The sequence below is a fragment of the Nycticebus coucang genome, chromosome 16, assembly GCF_027406575.1.
Source record: "Nycticebus coucang isolate mNycCou1 chromosome 16, mNycCou1.pri, whole genome shotgun sequence".
Lineage (NCBI taxonomy): Eukaryota > Metazoa > Chordata > Mammalia > Primates > Lorisidae > Nycticebus > Nycticebus coucang.
In genome coordinates, this window is record NC_069795.1 from 39,945,852 (window position 1) to 39,962,673 (window position 16,822).

At 35.3% G+C, this 16,822-nt stretch overlaps 1 protein-coding gene and 1 pseudogene across 2 annotated transcripts in view; both read right to left on the bottom strand.

The window, feature by feature from the left end:
- Positions 1 to 325: 325 nt before the first annotated feature.
- LOC128567400 (uncharacterized) lies at positions 326 to 5,359 on the bottom strand (annotated as a pseudogene).
- Positions 5,360 to 8,885: 3,526 nt separating this feature from the next.
- Positions 8,886 to 16,822, bottom strand: part of VGLL3 (vestigial like family member 3) — a 44,993-nt gene continuing 37,056 nt past the window's right edge. For both annotated transcript variants that reach the window (XM_053565210.1, XM_053565209.1), the window contains exon 4: positions 8,886 to 9,867. In XM_053565210.1, coding sequence (XP_053421185.1) covers positions 9,824 to 9,867 — 44 coding nt within the window. In that variant the 3' untranslated portion in view covers positions 8,886 to 9,823. The remainder of the gene's footprint in view (positions 9,868 to 16,822) is intronic.

A 16,822-nucleotide genomic window follows, 5' to 3' on the forward strand; every position in this document is an offset into this window, starting at 1 on the left:
TCTATCATAATTCTGGCTCATGAAAGCCACATTATTCTTTCTCTCTCTTCCAGAGTATCCTATCCTTTCTAATCATGTGTAGTTTTTCTATGGCTAAGAGATTGTCAAAACCTGCACACAGCAAATGCACTCAGATGTGACAACAGGAAAGACATCGGGGCACTGTGTTGTTCTGAGATTTTTGTTTGGTTAAATCTGGGTTTGAATCGTGGCTATCACTTGCAGCTGAGTGTCCTTGAACAAAGGCTTAACTGATGATTTCCTAAATTACTAAAAAATAAAATTAATTAAAAGAGGCACAAACGTATTTAGTGATAGTTGGATTACATACTTTATTTAGTTCCCACAGCAAATCTACAAAGTAGTTATCTTTAATGTTTTCATTTAACAGATGATCACACTGAGATTTAAAGAGGTTAAGGGAATTGTCTCAGAACATAGGGTTTTTAAATAGCAACAGTAAAACTCAAATCCCTCTCTTTATTGCTAATAGTTTCCCAAATAAAGGCTATTTACATATTGCAATTTGTAAGAACTCATTGGGACAAATTCAGGTAATGCTCATAATATACATAGTACAGAGAAGTTTTAACAAAGATTAATATTTGTTTATTACTAGTATCGGCGTAGTATCTTTGTATTCATATAGCACTTTTGGTTTTCCCAAAGCACTTTTATTTCATTTGCTCTTCATCTGATAAAGAAACTGAAGAACTAGAAGGGTAAATGATATCAACAAATTATCAGTGGAAATGGTCCTGGGATCCAGGCTTTCTCTCTTCATATTTGCAGCCTTTCCCACTCCAAACCTTCAACTTGTCAAAATCCTGGAAGAAGAGACTTTCATTTTCAACTTCTCTTTGGCTCTCCTTACTTTTCCTTTCTGGCTCCAGGGAGAAAGACATACTTATTTTCATACATGGCTGAGTGCCCTGATGTCACAGAACCTGATAACACACACTTACTCTGTGATCTCTGGACTCACCATGGCTGGAAGGCCACTCACAACAGGACTTTTTTTCATCTTGCAATGACAAGCCTTAAAGGAATTTGGCCTGCCGAGTGTCTGGGTTGTGTGTGAGGATAATGTCAGATCAAGTCCAAGCAAGTTCCCTGAAGCTCAGCCTTTACAACATCATGAACTCAGAAACATTCTTTCAAGCCACCGCCCACCTTTTCCAGGGGGAATCTACTGAAATGATTCTCTTGGAAGCAGCATGGCAGTGGGGAGGGAGTGTGTGCTAAATTTGTATTTTCACAGGAGATTGTAGATGGGTGTGCAGGTGAAGACAAGGGGGTTGGAATTAAAAGCAAAAATGGAAAAAAACAACAGCCACTGCCACCAAAATATTCTGTTTAAGCATGAGGGAGTACTCCCTACAGCTGTTAGCACTGTTCGGCATATTTTGCATATTTACATATACCAAGTATTTCCAAACAGCCTTGTGTTTGTTTTAAAATCCCTCACGGAGATGTCTGGTAAAGCTGTCACTGTAGAAACTATTTTCTTAGAGAAGTTTGCAGGACTCTTTTCAAAATTCTGTATATGCATCATAAGCTGAGCAGAAGTGCCAGTGCCATTTTAACCATTTTTTAGGGAAATCTGAGCTAGTCTGCCTTCCCATCAGCCATCACTCAGAACAAAGCACCCATATTCTAAGACAAAACAGCACCCCGTTGACTGAAGTCACTTTTTCCTTAAAAAAAAAAAAAAATGGTTTAAACAAAATGAAACACAGAACATCATCAGTGATCCTTGATTAGTTCTGAAGCTATCAAGGTGTGATTTTCTTAATTGCAATTGATGCCAACCTTTGACTTTGAGGAGTTTTTCTTTCACCTTTATTGCAATAAAATTGGCAAATACAAATTGTGTATATTCAAGGAGTACAATGTGATGATTTGATATATGTATACATTGTGGCATGATTACCAAAATCAATGAACACATCCATAATCAGAGGGGCTTTTTTTGGTGATAACACTGGACAATGTATCATGTAGTCATTTTCTTTTAGAAACATAAAACACCACAAAACCATATATAGCTCATTTGAAAAAGATTAGTGAACTTTCACCAGGAGAAATGGGGTAGCTAAAAGCTATATTTTCCTTTTAGTAAGATCCACAAGAAAAAGGATAAGAGTGTCATGCTTAAAGGGGAACAGATTTTGTATTTTTTGGCAAGATACTAAATCCTCTGTTGCTATATTTGGCTCTTCGTGAATAGTCTCTTGTACAAGTGCAAAGCAAGGATCCATGCTAGTGTTCTTCATTCAGCCACAGCCAAACTTGGTATGGAAAGTAAAACAGTGGTACTTAAGTGTTGTTTCTGACAAAATCTTGCAGCTCATTTATTGATCAGCAGCATTCCAGAATACGGATACCCACTTTACACATTAAATCTATCAAAACATGTTTGCTTTTCTGTAACAGTTTTTCCACTGCTTAACTGATAACATATGGAATGCTTCAATCTGGACAGAAGTGTTAAAGCTTCACCATGTCAGTGTGGTCATGTTCAGCTATTTAGTCAAATGTGTATAGGCAGGTCAGATGAAATGCCTGGAGACTTAGAACATCCTACGATGGGCATGTGTTCCCAAAAAAGGAAGCAAAACAATTAAATAGTAGTTGATTGTCCCCAGAGAAAACACACTTCAGCTAGGAAGAATCTGAACACGATGACCTGCTTGCCACCCCTCCGAGAGTGTTCATCTTACATAAATACCACATAACTCTTTGGATCCTGAGGCACCATAACTGCATGAAACATTTGAAATAGTGACTGGAATTTCCATCATATGCAGTTATTCAAGTGAATAAAGTTGAGCCTCCACACAAATACCAGTAGAAATGGTGTGCATTGCTATTTCCAGTGAAATATTAAATCCCCCCCACTACAAGGCTGATAAAAAAAAATGACTGAAGTCCAATACTAATTATGGGAGGTAGACTAATGGCTTCATGCCCTAATCTCTAGAAACTGAATATGTTACCTATGTGGAAAATGATGTTACATGTGTACTTAAGGGACCTTGAGATGAAAAGATTGTCTTGGGCTACCCAAGTGGAGCCAATGTAATCACGAGGGTCCTTAAACATATGAGAGAGAGGAAGAAAAGAGGGTCAGAGTGATGCCACCTGAGAAGGTCTTGACCAGCAGTGGCTGGATTTGAAGATGGAGAGAGGCCTCAAAACTCCCATATACTAACGTAGTCTAAGCATGGCAGACAGTTAATAAGCTTTTGCCAAATTCTTTCACCTATAGTGCTAGAGGGTCTACTCATTAAGATAAAGATTTCCAGACTGTTTTACTTTCACAGTAAAGATTTGCTTAATAACAAAATTAAATTAAAAATTATTCATTTAATAAGAAAAAATGTACATCTCTAACAGTATAAAGTGACAGCATTATAAAAGTTCACATCTTAAGCATATACCAAAAAAAAGAAGGAATATTATATTTGTAAAGAATTATTTTGATGTCAAAATTTAGTGGTCCAGAAATTGTTAAAAAGGAAACTAATTGATGATCACCTGCTCTTATCTAGAGAATCCCAGAGAAACTCCAGCATCCTTCAAAATACAAATTCTTGGAAGTCTCTTTTCTGGGGCCACTCTTTCAATATCAATAAATTGTAGGAAAGTATCTTTTTTTCATGTTACTTATAGCAAGTTCACTGTCAACAAATGTAAAAACAAAGCAATACATGTATCTTTCTCAAAGGGTCATTTGATACTCTTGTGAGCATCCTATTAAAAAATTCTCAAGATTCCTGAAGTTACATAACTAATACAGCCCATTTTACTTGCTCTTCCATTATAAACATTGATTTTATAATGCCTCTCTCACTGTAACGTATAAATTCCTTGGCTCTAGAAATTTTCTTCATAATTTAATAAACTAAAGAAGTTAAAATTTCCAAAGATATGTATAAGTTGCTTAATTGAATAAGGGGGAAATAAAAAAAGAGCTTTAGTTAATTGTCAAGAAATGCAGATCAAACTCAAATGCTACATTGAAATATAAACATTCAGTTCACATTAAATTATTTATTGAACAAATCAGAGATAATGACATTTGTTTTTATTACAAAGCCTTCCATCATCTTATATCATCGACACATAGTTATGAGACCTGAATTTAAAAGTGTGAATAGAAAGAAGAAAATGTCTCTTCCTCTGCTCTACAAAGACAGAAAAACATATAATTTTATAACTATCTTATAAAGCCAAAAAAGTGTGAATAATATATTTTTGTTAATTAAAATGACAGAATAACTCACATTAGTTAATTTCTTTTTCTGGAAATGTGAAATTAGGGTAACATAATTGCCTATAAAACTGCCAATTGGAAATTTAGTGTATTTCAATGAGTGAGATGATATTTCTATTATTAGTTTGCAGTTTACCTAATCAAGTGACAAATATAAAGTTCGCCCTACTGTGTATTTTTTTCATAAAAGCATTTCACCCTATTTAGATTATATGATGAAGGCAAACTGAATCCATATTTCTCTTTAAATATATGCACTTTAAAGGGATATGAGGAATTCACATGAAAACCTTTCCCTATATTGTATATCCTGGATTAGTATTTTTGGATCAAATACTAATCAAATATGGATTAGTATTTTTGAATCAAATATAATATTTAAGATCATATGTATCCTAAAAAATTAAATCAATTGTGTAAATAATCATTATTACTTTTTGCTCTAGCCACAGCATAGAAAAAATGTACATCTTGAATAGTATAAAGAGCTTTAGAAAAGTTCACATCTTAAGCATATGCCAAAAACATAAATTATGAATCTTGCATGGTAAAAGAATTATTCTTAAGTCACAATTTAATAGTCCAGAAATAATTAAAAAGGAAACTAATTACTGATGATCTGCCCTTTTCTATAAGATATTCTTGTTTACTTATATAATGGAATTACTAAGCCATACCTGATTTATTAGAATTTTTTTTTTTTTGGAACTTAAAAAGGAGATTCAGGTAAACTCCTTAGATCATAGTAAGTTGATTGAATTTTTAAGAGAATACCAGTTTGATTACTTAAAACGTTACAATATTTTTCTAACAACAAAAAAGCACAATGGACAATAAAAGAAATAAGAACATTAAGATTTTTAAACAGGAATGACTATTGCTATAGGTTAGAAAATATCACAGAGTAAAATTCCAGAGGGCACTAAAAGAAGAAAAAACCCTACTAAAAAGTTCTAAAAGATCCTTCTAGTCTATGACCAGTCTTCAAGACCAAGTAATCAAGGAAACTAACATTGTGAAGGGATCAAGACTGAAATTTCCTTGCAGGCTCTATTCACACCCCAAACTCACCAGGGCCATCCCCTTTTTTACAGTTTATGTACTTGCCTTCAGCATACATTTTTGAACTAAAACTTTAGCCTAATTTTTCTAACTCACTTTAATAATAATTGTAATAAGTTTAAAATGCTCTTCACCCTTTACATGTTTTCAGAGAAGAAATTGTAATTTCTCACTCAAATAGGCCTTACTTTTTTCCTGAAAGATGTGCCCTTTATCCTGCAGAAAAGAAAAAATAAAAAAGTTTTTATAGTACTATACATTTTGGCAGGTTGATCTCATTTGGATTGGATCTCAGACAGTTTCTGCTGTCCTTCTGTCTGTTTCGAAGGTGAGCAATCACAGGAATTCGAACTGCCATCGAAACCCCTTTGTAACTGCAATGAATCAAGTGAACTCTTTCCATCTTCAATAACGGACACAGTGTCAACATCTGCTTCCAATAAGGTTATTTCTCTTTTTCTCAGAGTAAATCTGCTGACTGAGATGGCAAAGGGTCGTGTTTGTCCCCCTTTTCATGCAGAAGATTTTTTCCACCATATTTTGCAACTTTTCCTCCAAAGCAAGTTTTAAAAAAAAGGATAACTTCAAAAGAAACATTCTCATTCCTGGTAACAAAGAAGCCCAAAATATAACTGAAAAATATAAACTTTGGTGGATTAATGACACTGTCCCCATAATTTTGGAGGCAATAATCCATGGGGCCCTGGATAAACCCAATTTTGTAACATGTAAGAAAACTCAGGGTTGGACCTACATACCACTAAGAGATTAATTTCTTTTCTTTCAGAAATGGCATGATAAAAAATCAGAGCTAATAAAGAGATATAAAATTTATCTCCCACACTAAGTAGGAGGAAAAGATTCTCTTTGCAATAATTTCTTACAGAAAAGCAGTCATGTATCTACTTGGTTGATACAGAAGTGGATCTGTAATGTGAAGAGAAGGAATGTTTGGGAGCTCAACTTAATTATGTACTTACTCAACTGATCGATATTTGTGGTGGCTGCTATTTATTGAACATCTAATATGAGCCAGATAATTGATTATGTGATTTTACAACATCAACATCTGGCTGGTTAGGTTTTACTACAATTTACTTATGAGACAAATGAAACCCAAAATTACACATTAAATTGTGGCTAACGCAAAATTTAGACAATGCTCTAAAATCCAAGCTCATTTCAATTAATTCACTCTGCTTCTATATTAATTCCCTGGTCAAATATCTAACATATGCATTTTCCTTTTTCTGTCACTAATTTCAGGCCCCCCACTGGCCTAGTTCAGCACATACTGGTTAACAAAGGGATACTCACTAAAGGATAGAATGCAATCTCTTGAAATACAGTTTCTAATAGCCCCTTTTAAATTACAAACAACATTAACCAGACAATAAGTTCAAAATCTAGATTCTACCACATATTCTGCAAATTTTGGAAAAGGAATGGGCAAATTCTATGTGCATAATGAATAACAAGTCTCTCAAGGGCATTTTTATGCCAGTGCCTAGAATTTTTAAAAAATGTATTATAAAGTTAAAAGAATTCTTCAATTATTTACAACTCACTATTTCTTATAGGGAAATAAGAGAAGATGGGTAAGAAGACACGTTTGTTTCTAAACATTATAAAGGCTCAAATTAACAATGAAGGACCCAACAATCTGTTTGGATCCTAATTTGTGAACATTAGGTTATTCCTTCCTTCCTGATAATTCAATGATCGAAGCACAGATTACATTTAGAGCAAATGAGATATTTTTCTAGGGTCAAGTTCCCAAGTCTTTAGAAAGTTAAACAAAGTCTAACTTGTAAATTAGTCAAAGATAGAGTGGTTTTAAGTAAAACTGGGGTGGTAGGCAGTTGCCCCCAATAAAGTAGTTTGGAAGCCTCTGAATACAACAGCATTATTTTAATTTGAGATAGCATTTTAGACTTTAAATTCAGAATACAATGCTAAATTACAACCCATTCTCTTTTACAATTTCTGGTAGTAATGGCAATATGGTCATAGCAAAGGGATGACAATTACAGGAACATGATTATTCTCTACTTGTATTTTGATATGCTCTTTTAGAGGCACTGTGCCAACAATACCTGGGTCACGTTTTCAAAGGGAGCACTCACTTACAGATCTTTTGTCTGTACTTCAGAATGAGGTTTGCAACCTTGCTTGGGTCTCCAGAGCCAAGACATGTTTTTATTTGTTACCAGGAGGGACCCAGAGCAAAGTCTAAATTCAGGGTGAAGCTATTTAATTATCTACTGTCTGTCCTTCAATTTAATTTGGTGGAGAATAAGAAAAGGAGCAAGGAATAAATACTTTTCTTAATTGGGAAAATCCAATTGAATGATCTGAATGAGTTCAAGTACAAAACTGCTCTCAAAAGAACTGGAAAGGAGTTTAATAGGTTCCAAGGGAAGATGAGGCAAATAACCTCAATGAGGAACGCATAGGAACTGCCGAATACTTAATCTATGAAAACTTAGGAGGACACAAGACAAAACGAATGTTATAGAATCATTAAACTCTACATATTTGGGCAAATTACAAATAAAACAACTGTATCAAATCAAATTGAGGACAATATAACCAGGCCAATTCCTAGAACTTAAGTTTATATCATTAGTGAGTAGAAGATACCTTAAGTTTGAACCCCACGTTACTAAAAATGTGCACATTATGTTAAAGAGAGTTTAGTTAAGAAGCAAAGTAAGGAGTGATCAGAATATAAGAATGTGTAAAGATTCATAACTCACCGGATGCCCCAGAAAAAGAAACTCATGCATAAAATATAATCAAGGGAAATATTTGAAAATAATTTGTGAAAACCCTGCTCAGCTAAGCCCAGCGTGTTGTTCATGTCTAAAATGTTCACAAGTATAATACACATGGAAGAATGGGAAGTGGCATTTCACTGAACATAGTATTTCACGTGGGTGAGGAGAAAATAGGAGAAATTTTAGAAAGTCTTTAAATAAAACTTCTATATTACACAAGCATTTTACATGACCTGTCTCTGGAAGCAGCTGAAGGAAGAAATGGACTTTGCCTTGAAGGTCCTTAAATTATGAATAACTGCTATTTTCACAATCCTAATCTTTCCCTAACAGTGGCTTCCAACTTTACTCTATTTAGACTCTGATGGCCATGTCAAGTTGAATCCTCCAATTTTCAGTTTTCAGTGTTAATTCAATAACGGTGGCATAAATTTAAATCCAAATATAAATGTCATTTTGCCCTAAAATTTTTTCTTAAAAAGAATTCTTTTGGGAAAAATCAGATTTAAACAACAATAACAAAAATCCTACTGTTAGAATATGATATATGTAATATATTATTTTTTAGTTTGTAATGATGGGCGACATGATCAGAAACAGTCATAATTTTTTGAGTCTAGTACCTTCCTAGATATTACTCCTTCATGCACTTCCCAGGGGAAAAAACAAAACAAAACAAAACATTTACAATACAACTTTTTAAATTGCCATGAAAAAATAAAAAAAAAAAATTGGAAATAAGAAAAATAAGTCACTGGCACTCATAGGTAGTGTGGTTAAATGTATTTTTTCCCAGTAGTAGTAGATAATTTCTGGTACATAACTTCTTGTTTAAGTTGTACAGATAGGGAAGAAAATTATTATACTCTAGGCAAACTGTCCATTGAAAATTTATGCAAATTTTCTTACTCTATTTCCATCTTACTCTTCTGTAGAAATCAAAGTAATAAACCTTTTTGAGATATATATATATAATTCAAAATTAATTGAGCTAGCATGGAATTTAAATCTTCACTGAGGTTCAATGTAAGAACAATACTGTACTGGTTTGGCTATGGCATATCTACTTTTGTAAAAAGGAAACTATCACAGACTTGAGGTAACCTAGAAAGCAGACAGACCATATCACAGACACCGTAAAGATAAGCATTTTTTTTAAAGATAAGCATTTTAAACATTTTTGCCAGTGCTTCTCTGAGAGCAAGTTCTTTAAACAGAACTCAACAATTTTTACAATATTAAAAAAAATACATCCCTCCAATACAGCCCATCAATGTTAAACCAAACATTTTCTGTATTTCTACAAAAATAAATGCACATAGAGCTACCAAACTGTATTCCTGACAGAAAGAACGTTTTAATTTGTAGTTCATCTTTTCCTGACAAGGTGGTTGGATAAAAAAAAAAAAGTCAGATGAAATAAAAAACTAACCCATGTACTGGTAAAAGCAAGAAAACAGAAAGAGTTGCACAGCTGGCAAAGGCTCAGATGAGGGAAAAACCAGACAAAAATGCCTTCCTTCAATGTCCAGGCCCCATGCTGCTTTATCAAGAAAAGGCTCGAAACCAGAGTTTACTGCCTGACACTTCCTCTTCCCCTTCCGGGTCTCACGTCCCATCGCAGAATGGAAAATCCTGACAGCGTCTTCTCCCAGTGGGCCCTGGGATTCGTGCTGCAACCTGACTCACTGAGACTGTGTGTTCAGTACCATGGGGACTCCTTGCTCTTGTCTTGAGGCTGTAGACCTAGAAAAATCACAAAGAGAAAAATGAAAAACACCAATGTAACCCCCCAAAATGAGCACAACCTGCCATATGCTGGACAGAAACCCCAAAAGATAATCCAGGCAGCCACAGAGTCTGACCTGAGGACAACCCGATCTGTAGCCAAATTCTGTGCTTGAGCCAACCAAGGACGTGTGACAAAAGGCCAGACTAGACCAATGCTACTTCTACAATACAATTTTTTTGCTTTGAATCTTATTTTCTTGGAGTACAAGTGATTAGTAAATAAAATATAAAACAATATAGGAGACCTTTAATTTTCAGAAGGAGCTAATATCGACAGAAAAAGATACCAATTTTTGGTGTATTTAAGCAGTGCTCCAATTTCTACTTTCCACAACAATCAAAATGATTCTTTTAGACTTAAGTGTTGGATAAATTCTGTTATTTTAAAAGGTAAGTAAGATTGCTCTCAGAGGTGTCCAACTTTTTTTTCTGCCTTACATTGGAAGAATAACAGTTATTTTGTACCACACATTAAATATACAAATACTAATGAAAGCTGATTAGCAAAAAGAAAAGGTCTGCACATACTTCTCATCATGTCTGACACCACGGTTAAGACAAAAGAGTCCTGACAAAATCAGCAGGTGGCGGTGTGGGCCATAGATTGGGACACCCCTGCAAATTATGGTTAACACAAGTGGTTAAGATGGAGTCTACTGCTGTCACTAAAATAAACAAAACTTATTCAAAGCAACATATTCTTCTTAGTAAAGTATCTCAAGAATGGAAGAAAAAGTACCCAATGTACTCAGTCCTACTATGAAACTAATTTAGGGTTTTCACATGAAAGCTATAACCCAGTTACAACCTAAGAATAGGGGGAAAGGGGAAAGGGAGGGGAGGGAGGGGGGAGGGGGTAGAGGGAAGGGGATTGGTGGGATTACACCAGCGGTGCATCTTACAAGCGTATATGTGAAACTTGGTAAATGTGGAATGTAAGTGTCTTGGCACAGTAACTGAGAGAATGCCAGGAAGGCTATGTTAACCAGTGTGATGAAAGTGTATCAGACGCTCTGTGAGGCTAGTGAATGATGCCCCATGATCATATCAATGTACACAGCTATGATTTAATAAAAAAAAAAACTAATAGCAGAAACTCATATTTATAAACTTACTTATTTTTATTCCATCCTCCTCCAGAAAGTGTTTAGCATGGCTTAAAAAAATGACACTATATGGCAAAAAATTAAAGTTTAGAAGAATAACAAAAGGAAGATATGTGAACATAGATTAATTCCAACTTTAGGAGAAAATCAAGAAGTTTATCATAGAGGAAACATAGGCATGAAGCTCATACAGCTAATTGGCTAATTTCTGATATGGGCAATTCTCATAGCACCTTCAGTTTACACTCAGCTGAAGTTACTTTCCTTTTGTCTTTCTTTGCAGCATTATGGAGATATAATTGACAAACACAACTGTTTAAGGTATGTAATAAGATGCGATGCCCTTGTACATTGTGACATGAGTACACACTCTAGTTAGTTCACACATCCGTCACTTCTTTCATGTCAGTTCCACTTACTTTGTGCCTGTTGTAGACGTGTAATTGTTTAGAAGATGAAAGTGCAGAATAAAGGACTTAAGGTGCTCTTAGTTGTTCAGAACCAAGCACCCAAATGTGCGGGGCAGACTTTTAAGAGGTAGAGGTGCGGCATGCTCGCTGTTGTGTGGGTGCGAGCGTCTCAGGCTGTCTTCTTGACCCTTCATCAAACTGTTGTCAGTTTGGGCCGCATGTCACAAACTTAATAGTTAAATGGGCCAATGTGATTTCAATTTTTATTGTTCCTAAAAGAATTTTTCTTGCCCATTGATTTGTTAAAGAATTTCATAAAATGATGGGTGTCATTACAAAACTAGATACAATTAGTTGTCGAAGGGAAACATTAAGACACCTACAGAGCAGACTGTGCAAAGGGAGAGAGAACGAATAAGGACGTGAAGAAGAAGCTGGTAAAATGACACGTCACAGGCTGTGTACTGAACGCACACAGCCGTGTAACATCTGCGTACCAGGATAAGCAACACCTCCTGAATGCCAAAGCATTGGTTCCATCTGTATTTTTTTCTCCAGTGTGTTGGTATTACACTTGATACACAATCAATAGATTTCCTTTCCCATTTCAGCATAAGAGGCAGATAAAAGCAGAGGAAGGGGTAGAGGAAAAGTAGATAAAATGATCTGGACTATATCAATTCACTCTAAGTTTGCTTTATTCATTTTCAAATGACTTTCTGCTTAGAATAATTTGCAATCTGACTTAAGTCTCTTGGGTAACTCATATAATTTAAACCACCTTTGCTGACAATCCGCTGACTACACAAATATTTTTTTCATTATTAAAGTGTCTCATCTTCTGTATGACTCAGTCTTTCCACACTGAAGACTGCATCAATCTATGGAATGTCAGCAGAGCAAGTCAGGAATACTGTTGTAATCAGTGAGCGGTCTGGTGTTTTCTTGCCTTTTTTTTTTTTTTTTTCCTGTTTTAACTACAGGCATTCCCTAGTTTGCTTCACAAAGACCCATGCTGCCTTCAAAATCACATAAGCCTTTTTTTAATGGACGAGTACTACACTACTAAAGATAGCCCTCAATTTTCCAACCAGAGTAACAGTTTTTGTGTCTGTGTCTTTGCATGACTGCAATGCAAGCCTTAAAAAGTCAATTCACTTAGAGCCTACAAATATGTTAAATACCTAACAGAGCTTTGTGGTTCGTGGTGATAGGACATAAATAAAAACTTTGCTTTAATTACTGGGCCTTCATATCTGTAAATCTCAAAATAAGCACACATAAAGCACAAGAAAAGGAGCAGGCACAAACAAAAGATCCTTCAAATAGCTGCAAAGCTACAACTCAGAAGCAGGGTTGTAATATTTTTTTCTATTCTTTTTTTTTTAGTTAAGACTTTTGGTGAAGGTACAACAGGATACTTAAGAGTGAACCTGTGTACTTCACTTTTCACAGTGAGGGTGGAGGGGACCAAAACTGTTCATCTGTGACCTTGTGATCTACATGTATTTGGGATTTCCCATGATTTTTCTGGCCAGAACAGAATTCACTCTGCTACAAGTTTTGTTCTTATTCAGGCTGTTTTACCTTCTCATTTCCCCAACTCAAACCTGTACCTTAAATTAGTTCATAACATATCCTGAGATTTATCCATTGCCTGTCTGAAATCACTCAAATCGTAGCACTGACTCCATATAACAAGTGATTCATTTTCTAGCTACAATTTTGGAGTGCACCATCTTCAGAGACTCACCTCTTGCAAAGGCTATGGAAATAAAGAAATAGAAATGGCAACAGGTGGGAATGACAGGCCTGGAAACTTTCCTTCCTCCCCAGCTTCCCTCAATTCCCGGATGTTTTGTCAAAATATCCTAAAGTTCTGATGGGTCCCCCAGAAGGAGATAGAAGTTAACTCAGAGACCTGCCCTATTTCCTATAGTTGTGATGTTGCCACAGCAGAAGAGATGGCATAGGCCACCCCAACCACCTCCTCAGATGAGCATCTTAGAGGATCACAAACTCTGGGAAACTAAACACAAACAGGAGAAACTTAACAGGCCGTAGCTGGGAGAACACTGTGCAAAGAATGCCCAGGGGAAAAGATTGGAGCAAGACGTGTATAGTTGGACACAGTGAGGCAGGATAGGAATGAAATGACAGGACCAAGGAGCAGACAACTCACTGACTCACAATCTTTGTGGTGAAAACACCTCTCTAGGATGCAGGGGCAAGGCAGAGGGGAGAAACTGAAACGAGATGTGAACTCTAAATGAGATTTTCTCCTGAACTGAAAGCAAAGAAGATATCATGGGATTGAACTAAGACTAACCAGAATAGATGAGGTTACGTTTTCTACCATTCATCAGAAATAAGAAGGACAAATCGAGCAACTGAAAAAGTTGCACTCCTGCACAGTATTTTAGGAACTGTTTGATTGTCAGAGTCATATCCCACTAAAAAACCATGTCCCACACCGCCAGAGAAACACGATCATTTGACTGCACCCTTTACGTAGCTCTTTAAGTAAGCTGAATATGCTTCCAATTAATTTTATTGGTGTAGATAAAGAGGTTATCATACAATGGGAAACATGTTGTCGATAAAGAGAGAGAGAAATAAGAACATAAAGCCTGTAAGTGTGGGAAGGTTTTATGACCTGAAAGTAAAGAGGGCATTTAAAAGAATAAAAAAAAGCTTTTCACTTCATAAACATTAATAGTCTAAAAAAGATGGATCAGAATGCTTGCTAACAGAGTGTAAGCTAGTAGCTTATTTCCATAATTAAAAAAATAAATCCCCTGCTTCCCTCCTGCTCTAATAAAGATAAGTCATGCTTATTACAAAGTTAAATACATACAACACTGTGCTGGATGTTTTTTCGAAACGTCCAACCTTTGTCAACGACTTGCCAACTCACACTGACACACTGACAAATGATCAGAAAAAGATGCAAGAGACAGTCCTATTAGTCTCTATTACGTTATGAAATTATCGTTGTTAATGATCACACGACTCATTTGTTTGTCTAAGTCTGAGGGCAATCAGTTTAGATACTACTTAAGAATTTCTAAATGAGATCTATGTGGAGGTAGTACCTTAACCCTTACCAGAAAAAAAATGAGAACAAGAGCTATCCAATTTAGGAACTATGATTCCATTTCAGTGCATATCAAGATAAAACATATGTAACCACCATAGACAACTATTTTTGTTGATTTTGAAACATTTTTGTGACTCTCACAACATTATAGAATCCTTGCTTAAAAATCAAGTTATTAAATTCCCAATCATTAGACAACTTGTTGAATATATTCAGGATCTACATACACACTCATACCAACATTAATATACTATTTCACTGCAACATTCCATCTATTTCACCAGTAGTATTATCTTGGACAACCATTCTGAGTCAGTATGTTTAGATCAAACATCCTTTTAAAAGGCTGCACAATATTTATTTTTAGTATAATGTTACCTAATTTTCTCTGGATGTGCATCATTTGGATACACATGTACAAATTTACTTTTTATTTGTGCAAATATTTTAGGAATTAATGATACATTTCTGAAAATATATGTGTATATATATATATATATGTAACTGCTGAATCCAAGCATATGTACATTTACATTTACACATTTAATAGTGGTGGCTAAATGCACTATTGGCATTTTGAACCAATATTCATAATTTTTTACTACTTATTACTATTATAGATGAAAAGTATTTGTTTTGATTTGTATTTCTGTCACTATTAGTGAAGCTGAACATTGATTGTGTGATGGTAGCATTATTTCTGTTTTAACTTTGGCCAAATTTTTACGCTTTTTTAAAAAGTAATTTACTTGATGACTTCTGAATGTTTCTTACATATTAGGTATACTAGTATCTTTTGCCATATATTACAAATATTTTTGCCAGTTTGATGACTTATCTCCATAATTAATATGGAGCAATAATTCTTGGGCAATAATTCTTATTAAAGTCATCACAAATAAGGTGTATTTTGCTTAAACCAGATCAAAGATGAAACTTCTTATGGTACTTTAATTACAATACTTTTGTAATTACAATTCTTGCTTATTAAAATAATTATAAAAGACACTAGCTAGGGCAATATTGTAATTTTCTAGGAGAGGGAGATTTTTCTGTATATGGAAATATTTTTCCAGGCACATTTAGAATTTATTTAAAATTTTGATCTAGTAGCACTGTCAGACATAACAAGGTTAAAAACTGTCTAAACTTGTCAAAATGTCTTTAAGCTCAGATTCAAAAAAAGAGGTAGAAATGTAAAACCCACTGAACTTGATGTTCCTGGAAGACCATAACTCACTATGTTATTGTAAAAGTACAGCACCTGCACACCCGAGGCGAAGGCTGCAGGTGACAGGCAGTTCCGTGCCCAGGTGTTTCTCCTGGGTCAGACTGCAGCTACTTAATTCCGTCTGCACCCTGAGAGCCTTTCTCCCTCCAAACAGACAAGGTCTCCTGTGAACAGAATCTTCAACCTCTGCCTCTAGCAATATCCACTTCCTCAGATTTGCACACATTAGGATGCCCAGCTGGAAGGTAAATCGGCAAGTGCTTAAAGTCCCCCAATATGAAGTTACAAATCTGAACCAATCATTTAAAAACTGACCTTCTGGACAAATATAAAATATAAATTGCAGAGTTACATACTACTTTTTTTTGTTTGTTTTTGTTTGTTTTGTTTTGTTTTGATCACAGTGGCAATTTCCCAGGCTCAAAATCTGAATGTCAACGTGATAGATAACCTCTTGGGTGACAGCAACTTGGAGACTGCAAGGTGTGATAAGACATTTCAACACTGCTTACAGACTCAGTGGCCTAAGTTTCAAAAGCAGATATAAAAAACTTTTTTTTTTTTTTTTTTTGCAGTTTTTGGCCAGGGCTGGGTTTGAACTCACCACCTCAGGCATATGGAGCCGGTGCCCTACTCCGTTGAGCCACAGGCACTGCCCAGATATAAAAAACATTTGAAGACAGAGACAAAGGATAAAGGAAGAGAGGAGTGGGGAAAAGTTATATGGAATACTCTCTGTAATTTCTTCTACAGATTTACTCCTGAACTACAGAAAAGCAAGACCAAAAAAAAAAAAAAAAAAATCTTTGGATCACTTATTGTAACTGAAACCACAAGTTATAATACTCTCAAGAGATTCTAACTATCCAGACATCTGTTGGATAACAAATTCAGCCAAACATGCATCTTTAAAGAGGTTACACAGTGACAGCTTTATGATCAAGAAAATAGATAATTCAACCAGAGGCAGAGCTAACCTAGATTCATTGCTTACCCACAGAAACCTACTTCGGCTACATTACCACCACAGAAAACATGGTACCTGGGAGTATGAGTTATTTAA